A 16,597-nucleotide genomic window follows, 5' to 3' on the forward strand; every position below is an offset into this window, starting at 1 on the left:
TCGAGCGACGAGTAAGAATGAACAGGTATGATAAGGGATCAGATTCCAAAAATAATTCCGTAGAAATGCATGGATTCCAGTTGCTGCTACTGGAAGAAAATCGAATCCATGCATTTCCACGGAATTCTTTTTGATATGAGACATACGTTCACACTCGGTATCATGTTTCAACACACTTTAGGTCAATATCACACCGGAATTCTCCTTTAATGAAGCCTGCTAATACAGTGTACCAATACAAAGAAAGGTGGGGACTGGGGGTTAGTATTTCTGCTTGGATATGATGGTGGCAGTGTGGCTGCTCTAACCTGTTAACATGGGTGTTGAATGAAAATGTATTGTATAAGAGCCTTTCATTAGGATACCAGATAGTTAGGCCTATTTAAACACATTATCCCACCTTGATCAGAATTTTATGCTAAATATTAGAACACACATTTACATCGTGTTTGTAAAAAAAAAAAGAAAATCGGCCAATTTATAATTTTTTGAAATCCTCAAATATAGTCGATAAAAAGTTGATATCGGTCTTCAAAATCCCTTATGTTTATATCATTATATTTTCAGCGGTAATTACATCAATTTATTATACTGCTCTTCATAATGCTAGAACGCTCCATTGACTTGAATGGGATTTCATATATATATGCACCATGTAATTACCGCTGAACATTCTACAGTCAAATATGGACCATGTAATTACCTATGTTACCGTTTCATTGTGGCTTTTGCTGAGAAACAAATAGTTCGCAACAACACATGCTGAACTTGAATAAAACATTCTTTAGAACACAGCTGGTCAACCGTCTGCTTTCACTTTTGAATGAAGTTCCAGTCTTTGCGTATTGATATGAAAGACGTGAATTAGAAGCACAAAACACATTTTTCTTGACAGAGGTCTGTTATACTTAGCAACAGTCTGTTATCGAGAAATGGCAGACCACCGAACGTTGGGAAGGCCCATTCAAGTGAATGGAGCATTCTTCAGCATTATGAAGAGCCGTGTAATAAATCAATTTATACTGCTCTTCATAATGTTAGTAGAACACTCCATTGACTTGAATGGGATTTCCTAACATTCTACAGTCAAATATGCACCATGTACAGTGGGCAGTACTTCGACTTGGCCAGCTTTTGCCTCGCGGTCCGCGCGCGGGATCACACGGTATCACGCGACTTTAATTTGTATTTTTCCTGTGACGCTGCAACGACGCTGGAACAACCCAAACAACCGGCAGATGTCTCAAGTGAGCAGGGTTAACTGCGAGTGAATCCCGTTTGCAGCCATAGAAGAAATGCAGGACAAATTAAACATTCTGGTTTTCTCCGAGTGCAACGATGATAGACAGACATCATTTGGACAAAATATAGAGCATATTAACCTCCGTTGCTCAGCCAAATGCCTTCCTGTAACATCCTGTTATCACGGAGTTACAGGCGATTTTTGATGGTCTCAAGTTTACTTCATTAGCGGTTTATTTTTTTGATTATTAAAGAGTGTTTTTTATTTAAAGGTTTGACTTCGTGTTTATTCAGTAGAGCATTTAGTGCTCTCCCCAATCCCAGACGTTCACATTGCATGTTTGTTTGTAATGGATGCAACCGCGAGATACGCGTTTGACGGCAATGAGTTGTTAACAGACATGAACCAAGACATATAGCCCAGCAGCAATCTAGGGACTGTTCGTTATATATTGAAGGGGCCACCGGAGGAATTTTGAGTGCTTCAGTCAAAAGTTGCATGACCCTCCCTTGCCTGCTAGAAATTGTTCAATAACCCTCCGACAGAATTGTCAAAAAAGACATGACCCTCCCCTGCCAATTGTTGCTGTCTTCCGCCCACACTGCTTTGCGCCACGAAGATACACTGTGATAACGTTCTTAAATCAATCTTTCCCGGGAGCTTGCATGCTACCAGTCCTTCCTTTTCAAATGTGTTGCACCTGTTTGCACAATTTCACAAATAATCATATGTGGTTAATAATATGACAAATAATCCCTGTGCACAGGGACCGAAACAATGCATGCCAACTTTTTCCGTGTTTATCACATATTTTAACTTTCCCCCGCTGTCTTGCCGTTTTAATGTTTTCCCGTAGAAATCCCATATTTTAATACTCTCATAACATTAGCCCTGCCATCGGGCCTGTCTCTGTGTTGCCCTGCTGCTACCCCCTTGCCCTTCCAACGAAACAGATGTCTTCAAATCATCGTTTTCCTTGCTTGAAGGCGAACAGAGTGATGTTAACCTATTTAAATTTAACAGCGTGATTGTCGTGAGAGCACAATTCATTGGCACTTGCATGTTTGGCCGTATGTCTACGAGCGCACCATCAGGTTACTCAGCTCTTAGAGAAAGAATTGCCCCTGTTTCTATGTTCCCTCCAAGTTGGCCTACCATAACTTACCAACTCTGCACTGTAGACCCTAAACTGGCTATTTATATTTTTCTGTGAAATAAGCAAAGGTATTTGTTCAACTTTATGAAGAATTACGCACTTGGCTACTTGGAACGTAACACATTTGACAAAGGACAGATGTATATTGCTAGTGACAAAATATTAACTTTCAGTGTTTTACAATGTCTTTGTCATGGGGAAGTGTTTTTCCCCATGCATTTATTCTAGGCTACTGTCAGTGACTGCCGCGAGAGAAGCGGGTTCTGTGTTTCGTTCATTTCAGTGACTGATGCGAGAGAAGCGGGGTCTGTGTTGTGTTGCGTTGCGTTATTTTATTTTCATTGGGCATGCCCTGCTGTGCCGTCCACTCTTCAGTTCCAACAAAAAGCCGAAATTACTCCTTTTGATTCACGTTGACTGGGGGGCAGGGGGGGCCATCAGACATTTGTGCCCAGTTAATCCGGCCCTGCCCCCAACAAATCACACCTTCCCACCAACTGTGGCAGCTTAAAAGAAGTCGAGAGGACTCCTAACTCACAGACCTATTCACAAACCGGTTTTGTGGCATTTCGCCTGTTTTGAAATCCTATGCGGCTACAGGAGCTTCCAATCGTGAGGAAGCAATTTTGCATTTTGCAAAAGGCTATTTGTTTTGCCTTACTCTTGATTCATTTAGGCTAGGCCTTTTTATTCAGTTATTCATCATCTTCCGTCCTTGTGTAGCGCACGCATTCTCAGACCTGTCACCTGCCACTCATCGTAAGGGAGGTGTTTGGAATCATTCCGTTATAATCATCAGCCAATCAAGGTGGTCACTTCAGTCAAGCTCGCATGAGTAATAACGTCATCCATAGCAACGAAGACTCACTCACTCTTAGTCAAAGATTCTAGAGCGCTCAGCTCCAGAATCTGTTCAGGAGTTGCCATTTTCCCTTACAAGGAGTAGGTCTGAAAGGCTTTGTGAATAACTTAATAAGAGAAACTCCTAGCTAAAATCTTTTTTTATTGCTATTTAGGGCTTAGGGCTAAAAGGCTTTGTGAATATGGCCCCTGGTGTCTAACCCAATGCATAGCCCAAAGGCTTTGTTTGAATGCTGTTGGAACAAATAGTAGTTGATTATAAAGGCAACTTTCTGTTGCAATATTCTGTGTGTTCTGGACTGCAGGTAACTTGTTAAGCCAGTGGTTCTCAAACTTTTTCTTTCATTCCCCACTTTGATCAAGGGGGCATTGACTGATGATAGTGGAGATAACGTGTTATTCCGAGGCCTTTGCAAGTCAGCATCTCCGACGGTAGTCTACCCCAGCGGTTCTTAAACTTTTTGCCTGGCGACCCCACAAAAAAGTATGGCGAGGTCTGGCGACCCCACTTTCCCCAAACCCATTCTAAGTCCTTACTCAAATACCCCCCTCAAACGTTAACAACTAAATCAAGCAAAAACTAGAAAGCAAAGTCATTTGTTTTATTTACTCCATATGAACAAGAACAGAGAAAACCAAACAATCACGATTAAACAAGTGTAGGCTGCCGCCATATCAGATCAGAGCGATATGTGCGTAGCGCGCGCACACACAAGCACGCACACACATACACAGATGCAGCATTAGGCCTACAACGTTACATTAATTATATTTATGGCGATAACAATAACAATATTTTTTTTATTTCCCTTTTCTGGTTTACTATCTTTAACAATTTCAATGGGAAGGGTGGACATGCTTCCGTGAACATAGCAAGTTAATTCTAGGAGATTGTCGAATTTTGAGATGTTGTTTCATTTTGACAGCTTTTAAGCTTTCATTCGCCAGAACATCGCCGCAAATCACACATTGTGGGTGGTCGAGGTTATCTTTAACTTGGCAAGTGATGCATATTTCAGAAATTCTTTCTGATAAAGCCGACGCGCCGTTTGTTCTTTTTTATCCTCACCGGCTGCAGACTTGTCCCATCTGAGGATCACGGAGGAGTAGACGCACTGGTAGATGGCACTTCCGAGCTTTTGTTAAATTTTTTAAGCAGCCACCTGTCCATTTTGGCTAGTAGGCTACCTGTCTTTTGTTTTGTTTTACTTAAAATAGCGGGAACAAGTTGAGTTTGCATAGTGGGAGCAGATAGTTACATTTTTTCTATCAGCGGACCAGTAGCCCATAGACTGAACCAGATCTCGTTGAAAGACGAAAACATTTCTCTCTCTTCTCTTAACTGCGTGTAAATAAGAAAAAGGCAGAAAAGGGCAATATTATTTTCCTTTGTTTCACCTAATAACAGGAGCGTAGATTTGCGTGGGGACCGAAGGACGTGTCCACACCAATGTCAAATTACGACTGAAATGTCCCCACCAATATTCAGGTTGAAATGGGGGAAAAAGCGCTCACATGCGCTACACAAAGAGTTAAATCATTTCTCACTTCAGTGCTGCGGATTATCTCGTACAGATCTTGTGATGTGCAGTAGCCAATAAGGGTAAATCGCGCTGATTTGAAGTTACCTATAATAACTACCAGTCAGCCGCAATCTCCTGCGCAGCATGCATGGCACAGCGCTTCAGCTTCACTTCACAAGGCATATGAAGTGCGTCCAAATTCACCCATTCTTCTCTGTTGAACTCCTCGAGAAGTAGGTTACTCATCACACATGTGTCACATGAAAGAGGCTTTTCTCAGCTTTTAAACGGTGCTGGCTAGCCACTATTTGCTGTGATACACAGTTCACGAGAAAAATAACTTTAACATATTATGTAATAATTATTCTCTGCGCCCATCTCCACATCCATTTGTCTCGGTGGAATATCATAGGCCTACACACTCTTCACACAACACATGACAAACCATACTGTATATCAGAATAAACAGCAGACCTTACCGAACACAGAGGTGTAATGCATCCTATAGTTGCATAGTTGGTTTTGAAATAAATTGTAGCAAAATTCAACATTGTCTTTCGGCTTTAAGCATTTCTTAAAACTGAGCTGTGCTTACATCGCCTAGATATCTGTAAATATTAGAATCAGAGAATATATAGGCAGCTCACGGTTAAGAGTTTGTCAATGTAGCCTTAATGATTTCTTTTCACAAAATGCTAAGCATGCATGTATTTAAGTTTCTTAAAACGGAGCTGTGCTTAAATGATTTCATAACAGACCAAATAGAAAATAAATGTTAAATGTTAAATATAGCCTGCATATCTGTACATATTAAAATCAGATTATGTAGGCTACACAGTAGTTATATCAAGTTGGACAGTAACACATTTCAATCATGGATAGTAGTTGGACACATAATTGTAATCATTTTATATATCTATAGGGGCTGGTGAAAGAGTTGAGTGCCTTTTTTTTTGGGGGGGGGGGTTAGTGGGTAGTGAAACCCACCAAAGCTCAGACCAAACCTACGCCCTTGCCTAATAATAATTTCAGACTGAATACAGAAAATAATTGGCGACCCCACGGAAGTTTTTGGCGACCCCATTTGGGGTCGCGACCCCTAGTTTAAGAATCACTGGTCTACCCTATTAAAAATATACGTTTTCGATGTCCCAAACGGAGAGCCATACTTTATTATTTCAACGATCTCTATGCTACTCACCAAAATGTAGGCATGGGAACATGATGAAGTATCCAACTGTCGTGTGTTAAATTATTGTGATTACGAGCCAGTGGTTTTCAAACATTATGCGTGACTCGACATCTAACTTAAATGCAACAGACTCATATCGCCCTCAAGATTCAAGCAAAATGAGGACGCATAGACTGCTCAGACAACAGGTGTACCTCCAGTTATGCACGGTTTTAGTCAAGTCATTTAAAATGCTGGTGAAACAGTTGTGTAGTCTATTGTTATTTATCCCTATTCACCCACGCCCGCCAATTCTGTGGCGAGCGTTAAGGCGGCTGATGACAGCCCGCTACGCAGTAGTTATCAGTCCCCTGTCCAAGAGTTCGAATCTGGGTTGAGCCCATATTTTGAGAAATGCTGAATAGACCACAACTAATTTCAATTCTTCAACACGGTCACCGTTAGACAGTTCTTCCAGAGCTTCGTGCCAAGTAATAAGTGTTGAGTCGAGATGTTTGTGTGAATGAAACGAAGCGTATAGGCCATAGTGACATGCGTAAACCAATGGTGTAGAGATGACGCCACAGGGTTTTATTTAAGAGAGCCTACGTTTGTATGTAGGCAATTTATATTCACAATACTTAAAAAAAAAATATTTGGTCTAAATTGACAGGGTCAGTCGAGTTACGGCAAACGAAAATATTTTTAAGGATGGCCTGGCAGTGTTTTTTTGCGCGTCTGCAGAAGTCAGCCAAATATGAATGTAATTCTGCGGCATAAAGCAGATGTATTTGTTTATTGTACAGAAAAAATAAAAATGACATGTCAAGCAGTCAATTGACTACATTGCAGTCAAGAAGTAGGGCAAATTAATTTACGAAACCAAAACGTGGGTCATAGTTGTCTACTCTTCTTTTGCGTAGCCTGTTAAAAACATCGCCAGATAGTATTAAATCGGCAACAACATTGTTTTCTGCAGAAGCCTACCCAAGGCTACAGATTAATTCTGAACAGTTATTTCTCTACTGGCTCAATTATCACACAAGACACTGTTTTAATTTTATGAGTTGCGTTACTCCCCAACACTGACAATAATGTAGACAGCAAATTTCGATTTCGATTTTCGTTACCATCGTGTAGTCAAGCCTTAAGCCATACCCAAGTAGCCTAAATTGAGGTAATGTTTAATTATGCATGATTTATTTTGTTATTGAGTTCGTAGGCTGGGATTACTCTCGGCAACAATTATTTTTAATGGTAGCCTCCTTATTTTTCAGAAGGGGCGGCAGGCAGAGCGATGTACAGTGGCAGAGCGATGCACAGTGGCCGAAAGTGGTATTAAAGCTTCACGCAGCTTCACGCCTCGTAATGCGCGACTGAAGTGGTCATTTGAAAGCGATGCCCACCGTAATTACCGCTGAAACATGTAATGACCGGTGTCAATGGCAACAGGTCTTGTGCTTCTGATTCATGTCTTTCATAACACTCTACAAATAGTCCGGTCACTTCTTGCAATTGAACTTCATTCAAAAGTGAAAGCAGACGGTTGATTAGCTGTGTTCTAAAGAATGTTTGATCCAAGTTCAGTGCGTGTTTTGAACTAGGGTTAGTTTCTCAAAGCCACAACGAAATGGTAACAAATACATATAAAGAGACATATCATGTGAAGTTTCTTTTTCTTGTGTCGGCAAATAGCCGGATAATAAGCGGGATAATGTATAGAATGCCGGTCATTAACTTTATCCCTTACATATCGGCCAGGCTCTAGTCTTGATATTGAATACTTTACATTAATTTATTTTGGGTTAAGTGCACCCTACCATAAAGAACATGTATATAGCAGTCTACTTTTCATCTGGGGACCTCCCAAAAAACATGGGCCAAGTGTTGCGACCCCCTTCTCTCTAACCAGCAGAATTTGGTTTCGAAATGTTGGGAGATGGGCATTGGAAGCAGAGGCAGAAAAAGTCTTCTGTCATAGGTAGGCTATGTCAACATTAGGCATTATGTCAGTGGCAGCCTTGGACTAAAAACCTTTAGCCGACCCCCCTGGGGCTCCAGTTTAAGAACCACTGGTCTATAGCACAAATTGAAAAAAGAAATTCTAACCCTGTTAGTTCAAATCCCATCTTATGAGTCTGGACATTCGTGATGTTTGCTTGAACGAGCTTGCTTGTTGGACAATACCCTACTCACTACATTAAATTGAATCAAAATCAACTTTTATCCAGATCTGTAACATTTGCAAATGAAGTTCATCCAATTGGTTTTGGAAAAAATACCAGGCTATCTGGGCTTCCCCTGACTAAAATGACAAAAGCAAGTCAACTCCTTATACATGTTTTTAACCATACTAAATTAATATAAATGTTAAGCTCAGGAGTAGAGTGAGACTATCCTACTCTTTAAGCTTTCGAAAGAAAAGAAAATGTATCTTTCCTATTTTAGTCTGACTATTTTGTGTTTTTCTCCCCTTAAAAGTTTCTCTGGGAGCATACCAGCAAATAATTACATTTACACCATTACAATGTCAGTAATTTGGTGTCCCCCTTGAATATTTGTCTTGCCTGCCTAAACCATGGTTTGCTGTTGTTGACCAACAGATGAGAGAGAATTAGCCTCGCCTTCCTTGAATATACATAATAGTTGGAGGGTGCTGTAGTGCAACTGGCTACAGCATCCATATGTGTACCAAGTGCCCAAGGGGACCCAGGTTTGGGTCTGACCTGCGGTCATTTCCTGATCCCACTGCATCTCTCTCTCAAACTTACTTCCTGTCAAACCTCACTGTCCTATCCAAATAATAAAAAAAAAAATAAAAAAAATATATACATATACATACATACACATAATAGTGTGGTCTATCATGTCAACTGTGGTGATGTTGAAATAAACTGGTGATCAAATCTCACCTTCTGAATCAGAATCTTTGTGCTGCTGCTGCTGGATGGCTACACTGGTCCTACCCTGCTGTTGTTCTAGTCGGTAGATTCTGGCCAGCACTGCTGTGACATAAGCCTCTCTCTGCTGATCGTACGCCAGCCACTGTTGATTCTTCTCCAGGGCCTTTTCAACAGACAAAATAAAAGCAAGAGAGGGGAAAGGAAAGAATACCAGCAGAGACACTGTGCCTTGGGAAGCTGTTCAAAAGCTCCTTTTCAAAAAATGACCACATCACTTCAAACATTGAGATGATGTGAAAAGCACAAACAGCAAGTTAACCCTGTACTTATATAGGTCTTAAATCTGCTTTGAGAGATAAAATGTAGAGAAACTGAGAAATCACACTCACATCTCGCAGGAGCTCCTGAACTGTTTCAACATCAGATGTAGGTTTATAGACCTATCAAAATAACAATAAAGTAGAGACCACTGTTCAACCTTGTTTCAGGAACTTCTCATCACACATGTACACCTAAAACTAGGCTTGAATAAAAAAAACTGTTATATTATTGTTGTAACTGTTGTAACTGTTAGCTCTCTGTGATCTTGAAGTTACAGGTCTAATCATGCTCACATTCACCCTACTCCTGACCATAGACTGCTCAAAACTGGGATGATCAGTTCAAACACAAGCACACCACTGCCACCCCGGGGGATATATAAATATAGCTATACAGTAAATATAGCTATACAGTAAATAATAAAGCAGGTGGTGATGCAGCATTGTAAAAGCTGGGCCCAGTACCACCAACCTGAATGATCCGGATTCGGAGATCAGATAATCCATTTTACTTTTATGCTGGTTTTTCAAAATACTCTGGTGTTAGATCACCCTGATCTAGATACAGACTTATCAGGATTACTAAATATGGATTATTTACCAGTGCCTCTAATTGGGACTACATTTTACAATTTAGCCCAGTGGCTATGTAAGGAACAACAGTTAGAATAGGCGGCATGTGATTGCACAATGGGCTTTTCTACAGAATTCGTGCAAATTGCTGTCCCAGATCCTAAAAATTAATTTAAAGAGCATTTATACAGAAAGATGTTACATATTTATGAAGATCTTTTTATTATCTTTTAAGAACTAAAACAATATTTGAGGTAGCATCAAGCTTAATATAAAATCAATATGTTTAGGGTACTTTCAATTGAGAGGTGGCTGTCCCAAACCCAAAGGCCTAAAAGAAATATGAAATCATTTTTGTAATTTTGTAATTTTTTCCACTGATGTTTTTATAAAGATCTTTTGAATACCTATGATAAAAAGCAATCCAAAAAATATATTTATTCCATTTATGTATTTTTATATTTATGTAAATCATTATACTGTATAAAAAAATGCTGTCCCGCATTTTTATGTCACAACGGAAACACTGTAAGGTTTAGCCCATAGGATGGTAATGATTTTAGCCACACCCCTCCATTTTGGACCAGGAAGTGTGTGTGTGCATCCATAGATATATATAGAATGGCTAGATGTCTCGTCCGCGCTGCTGGCCAATGGAGGTCGACGTCCGCATCGGGCGGCCATCTTGCCACAGTCAGCTCGCTAACTCATAACATTGTGTTTCAATGGTGCACTGTAATGACCTGAAGGTGTCATTGTTATAGCCTGGGGGCATTGTTCTGCCTTTAGTAGAAGAGCCATCAGGTACCACAGACAAGATGGCCGCCGGTGATGCCGTTGGAGACTCCGCCATAAGACATCTAGCCATTCTATATATACTTACTTTTTACTTTCAACTTTATTCAAGACACAAAGGTCCATAGAGACAACACAGTACAGATATATAAATGTAAAACAATACAAAACATTAAGAATGATGCAGATGAGGCATCATTTACAAAACATATACAGGCTTCGGGTCCAATGTTTCCAAAAACAAGATGTGTACCTGGTGTCACTCTTAGAGACATCAGCTATGGACACAATAATCATACTCTTAGACCCTGTCAGTCTGCACATGAATCTATACATAAAATTTCTTAAAACAGCGTTAAAAGTGGGCACATTGTTAGACACAAACATTTCACTGGCACTACTCCACCTAGGGATTTTAAGCACAATTCTTAGTGCATCATTATAAGCCACGTGAAGTTTTCTCATTTTCGACTCACTAAAATTAAAATTAAAATATATATCTCTATGTGTGCATCCCTCTCTCTCTCATGGCCACATGGTGAGTAGATCAGTGCAATCATTTTTGAGTAAATGCAGTCTCAAAATCTCAAAATCAGGCTGGAACATTTAAGAATGTCACTACCGAACACATATTTCTTTCAATTAATCAAGTTGTTTTAGTTGTTTTTTTTTTTTTGAAAATGTAGTTTTCATTTGTGTATTTGTAAGTTCAGAACATACAATACATTTATATAAATAAAATGCATTTTAGCTTATTTAAAGGAGAATTCCGGTGTGATATTGACCTAAAGTGTGTTGAAACATGATACCGAGCGTAAACCCACGTCTCATAGATCATCTCGGCTTGTCCCCTGCACTCAGAAATCTGGCGCTAGTTAGCCGATGCCACCAACGACAATTTATACAGACAGTACCTTCACAAAGTTTACCGTTCACCGCCATCTTGAATTTAGTCATGATAGGTCAAGCGACGAGTAGGAATGAACAGGTATGATAAGGGATCAGAATCCAAAAATAATTCTGTGGAAATGCATGGATTCCAGTTGCTGCTACTGGAAGCCAGTGTTTCTTAAACTGGGGGTCGACAAAAATATGGGAGGGGTCGCGAAAACAGACATAGGTAGACCTAGATATAGGTTTACAATTCAGTGTTTCCATAATGTTCCTCCGAATGTGGATGCTTTGTTTATGCAAACTCAAATCTCTACCTGCGACTCCTGCAACGATAACTTCAAAGATGCTGTACGTAAGCTTACCAGTGACAGAACATTATGCAGCCTTTTCTTGCCACAGGACTGCCAGTTATACATTGGATGAGTGCTAGTTATCTTTTGGAAAACAATAAATTAGATTGCCAAAGGCTTGGTTTTGATGTTGACATATGTAGCTAACTGATAAGAGAAGATATTTTCTGCCTCTGCCTCTAATCCCTGTCTTGCAACATTTTCCAAAATGAAACCAAATGTCATTGGCTGGAGAGAAGGGGGTCTTGAGACTTGGCCAATGTTTTGGGGGTCGCCCGACAAAACGTTTAAGAACCACTGACCTAAGCAACGAGTCCCTGGCAACGCAATTCAAAGACTGTGCTGGTGTGCTTGGATGAATGTCCTTAGCATTTTTAACATTCATTGGAATGTTACCGGGGTGTTAGGAAGCGATGTGTTCTCTATTTACACCACTTACTTAGGTGAGACCGTTCGCTCCCATGGATTTGACTATCATGTTATGCAGACGACACTCAACTTTACCTGTCTTTCCCACCTGATGACTCTAGCGTTTCCCACCGGATTTCTGCATGCCTTAAAGGTCTCATCTCATCGTTTTTTCATTAATTTTGCCATGGTCTCTAGTATTAATGAATGCCCTGTGAGCCGGTTTTGGTGAAAAAAATGCTCTCCTGTGTCTATTTCATGCTGTTCTAGTTTTGGTGGGGAAGGTGGGAGGGGAGGGACGACAGGATTTGCATCTTGCTCATGAATATTCATGACATTTTAATGATCTCGCCTCTGATTGGCTAACAGTACTGTGACGCTCCCTCCAGTGCGTCCTCATCCGATTCTGCCTGTGCTATGCTCCATATTCAACTTTACATTGCTAAAACCTGGCTAAAACTCGAGTCAAAACTGTTGCACAAAATGTCTTCGGAGATACAACTTCATGTGTTTGATCCTAGTATCCGAGTAGGAAGAAGAACCGCTTCCTGATCGTTTGTCGGTGAACGTTGGTTTAATAGAATGGTAACAATTGCATGTCAGCTTAAAATTTCTCCTAAAAGAGGTAAACGTTTGTGGCAATCGTCATCTTGCATTCAAGTAATAAACAGTTGGAAACGTTTTAAAATAAAGACCTATTTCTTTACACAGTCAAAAGTCTTTGCAATCTTCCTAGTAGATATTTTACTTCACAACACAGGTTATAAGCACCCTAAATGCAGTTCAGCCACTGACCTAGCCTGCTAATTGTATGCTATCGGAATAGATAGTTATGGTTTGAATTCCATGATACTATCATTGAAAGACCAATTGGTTATAGCTCAATATATATATAGATCTAAATGCAAAGACACTTACCTACTCCTAGCTACATTTCGCTGGAATTGCACCAGAATGCCTACAGAAGCAGAGAACTTGTGCTGCAAGACTATAGCAGTTATAGGATATTATAGAGTTATTAGTAGTACTTCTACAGCATGTCCCAAAATGCGTATTCCTATAAGATTACTATAATATTTTGTCCCAAAATACTATAAGATTCCTATACTACTTTTTCATAAGGGGATTGCTCATGTGGTTAGAAAAATGGGCAACACGAGTACCCATGTTGTCTGTATGACCCTGTACCCAGGATTAGAACCAGTCTGCCTTAACATAATGTACTTCCTTCAAAATGCACTAAACATTCGACTATGACGACTATGGCCCCCTGTGAGACTGAAGATATGAAAGGTAAGATAAACCTTTAGCCTAAAAGGGACAAAAACTGATGCAACTCCTAAAACTAATATACAAAACAGGTCTATTTTCAATAAATAGCTTTATTATATTTACATACAGCAGTGGTACTCAAAGTGTGGTCCACAAGCTCTCTCAAGTGTTCCACAAGTAGATGTGGTAAAATATAATAGATGAGTTGTTTGCAATTGAGCCAACTTGTATGTACAGTAAATCCAAACAGTTCTGCAACATTCATGTAACCTACAGTATGCCAGTTTAAATCATATGAATCCTCTGACAGCATAAGCATGGTGCAAAGACAATAAGCAAGGTGGTTTAGTGAGAAGGCCTATTGTATACTGTTGAAGTAGGTACTGTTTTTTTTGTTTTGCTAGGTGGTCAGTGATCAGTGATTTTTTTTTGTTTAAATTATTATTGTTTAAGTGGTCCTTGGTCTGAAAAAGTTTGAGAAACACTGACAAATAGTAATATTGCAGTCTATTAAAATAATGCAAACACAAAACAAGAAGATCCAAACTACACCGTGTGCATAATTATTAGGCAAGTGAGTATTTTTACCTTATCATAATTTTTATGCATATTTCCAACTCCAACCTATATAAACCTGACTGCTAATTGGATTTATGCATCATCAGTTGATGTGTATTTGTGTAATGAGGGAGGGTGTGGCCTAAAGTGATCAACACCCTACAATCAAGGTGTGCATAATTATTAGGCAGCTTCTTTACCTCAGACAAAATGGGCCAAAAAAGAGATTTAACAGACTCTGAAAAGCAAAAAAATTTAAAATGCCTTTCACAGGGATGCAGCACTCTTGAAGAAGCAAAGATATTGAGGCTGATCACCGAATAATCAAACGTTTTGTTGCAAATAGTCAAAAGGGTTGCAAGAAACATGTGGAGAAAAAAAGGCGCAGAATAACTGCTAGAGACGTGAGAATAATTAAACATGAAGTTACCAGGAACCCATTGACATCCAGTGCGGCCTTATTCCAGAAATGCAACCTACCTGGAGTGTCCAGAAGTACAAGGTGTTCAGTGCTCAGAGACATGGCCCAGGTAAGGAAGAAGGCTGAAACACGACCACCACTTAAGACTCATAAGTTTAACGTCAAGATTGGGCCAAGAAATATCTGAAGACAGATTTTTTCAACGGTTTTATAGACAGATGAGATAAGAGTGATTCTTGACGGACAAGACGGATGGACCCGTGGCTGGATCACTAATGGGTACAGAGCTCCACTTAGTCAGACGCCAGCAACGTGGAGGTGGGGTACTGGTATGGGCTGCTATTGTTAAGGATGAGCTAGTTGGACCTTTTCGGGTTAAAGATGGACTTAAAATCAACTCCCAAAGCTACTGCCAGTTTTTAGAAGATACTTTCTTCAAGCAGTGGTACAGAAAAATCTACATCCTTCAAGAAGGCCATGATTTTTATGCAGGACAATGCTCCATCACATGCATCCAAGTACTCCACTGCATGGCTAGCCAGCAAAGGCTTTAAAGATGACAGAATAATGACATGGCCCCTTCTTCACCTGACCTAAACCCATTGAGAACTTGTGGACCCTTCTTAAATGTGAGATTTACAGTGAGGGAAGACAATACACCCCTTTGAACAGCATTTGGGAGGCTGTGGTTGCTGGACAAAATGTTCATCATCAACAGATCAAGACTCCATGGATGGAAGGCTCATGACAGTTATTGAAAAGAAGGGTGGCTATATTGGTCACTGAATATTTCATGAAGTGTTTATTTGTACATTTTGAGTTGTTTATTTTTTATTCTTACTCTAGGAAATGAAAATAAACAAGTGGAGTGGGAAAATTTTAGTTTTTTATTTAGTTGCATAATAATTCTGCACACCAATAGTTGCCTAATAATTCTGCACACATAGATTTTCTTTGTATTTGTTCAAAAATACAATTAATCCTCAGATATACAACTTGCCTAATAATTTTGCACACAGTGTATGCACAGAATAACAAAGTCCTCTTTTTGCCAGACGATGCAGACATCTGGCCTACAGATCCTTTTTGTAAGATGGTGCTGGGATTAATTAGGGAAAAAGGTCTGAGTTGTTGTTTCGGCTTGTGTTGTCCTGGGTATCCGAAGGGATAACACACAAAACACATTCGTTGGCTGTGATGATTCTATTATATTGCTCATTGATTGCGCTGGGCCATAGGTGGAGCCATCAGGTGTTATTGTGGAGATGTCACTTTCATCCTCCTCCTCCTCCTCTTGATCAACCCGAGGTCTTCTAGCTGGCCTTGGGTGAACAGGCTTGATGGGAGTAGAAGTAGCAGGCCCCCATGTCCATGGTGTATCCGAAGTGCTTGTATCAATACTCATACTTTTCATGAAGTATTCTGTTTGGGTACCTAAAGTAAATAAATAAATGTGTATTACTGTCAAGTTACAAGATACTAATAGTACACAGGACATTCACTATCTCACACAAAACTGTACTGGCACAATGGAAACAAAAATATTTTAGTGACTGTGGTAAGGTGTATGATGTACTAAGTAGCACACCCACAAGAAGACATTCAGTAATATCAATTATATCTGTTATGCAATTCATGGGTTTCATCAGGTCCATTTACACAGGTGTATTAATCAAGCACCATGCAGTCTGCATTCATAATCGAGGTGCTTGATTTTATACACCCGTGGAAAGTGACCTGAAGAAACCCATGAATTGACTTTCCCAAACATTGACAAGCACATAAGAACCTGTATTAGCCTACTAGAAAAAGACTTCTAGAAACTAACTAGCACAACAATAAAAGTTAGATCACAAACCTTTGCTTCTAACGTGATGTAGGCTAGAAAGCTGTGTAGCCTGACATGAGGATGTGCTCTGGAAGACATACAAAACACTAAGTAAACAGCAAGTAATCAAACAAAACATCATTGTAGGCCTACAAAGGCCAATGTAATAATGGCAAGAAGACATAAATTAGACTGAAGTGTAAATACCTGGGCTCTAGTGATAGCAACTTAGCCTAATAGTGCACGGGTATTGTGTTTTTGATTTTCCCTGTTTAGACTAGAACAATACCAGTCCTTAGTTGAGCATAAGATATTGTTGCC

The 16,597-nt window shown here is 39.8% G+C and overlaps 1 protein-coding gene across 5 annotated transcripts in view; it reads right to left on the minus strand.

Moving 5' to 3' along the window:
* Positions 1-16,597, minus strand: part of LOC125311190 (centrosomal protein of 55 kDa-like) — a 71,665-nt gene that overhangs the window by 20,628 nt on the left and 34,440 nt on the right. For all 5 annotated transcript variants that reach the window (XM_048269011.1, XM_048269010.1, XM_048269014.1 and 2 more), the window contains 2 exons: positions 9,247-9,297; positions 8,867-9,020 (listed from right to left, as the gene is read on the minus strand). In XM_048269011.1, coding sequence (XP_048124968.1) covers positions 8,867-9,020; positions 9,247-9,297 — 205 coding nt within the window. The remainder of the gene's footprint in view (positions 1-8,866; positions 9,021-9,246; positions 9,298-16,597) is intronic.

This window comes from Alosa alosa, chromosome 18 (assembly GCF_017589495.1).
Source record: "Alosa alosa isolate M-15738 ecotype Scorff River chromosome 18, AALO_Geno_1.1, whole genome shotgun sequence".
Lineage (NCBI taxonomy): Eukaryota > Metazoa > Chordata > Actinopteri > Clupeiformes > Clupeidae > Alosa > Alosa alosa.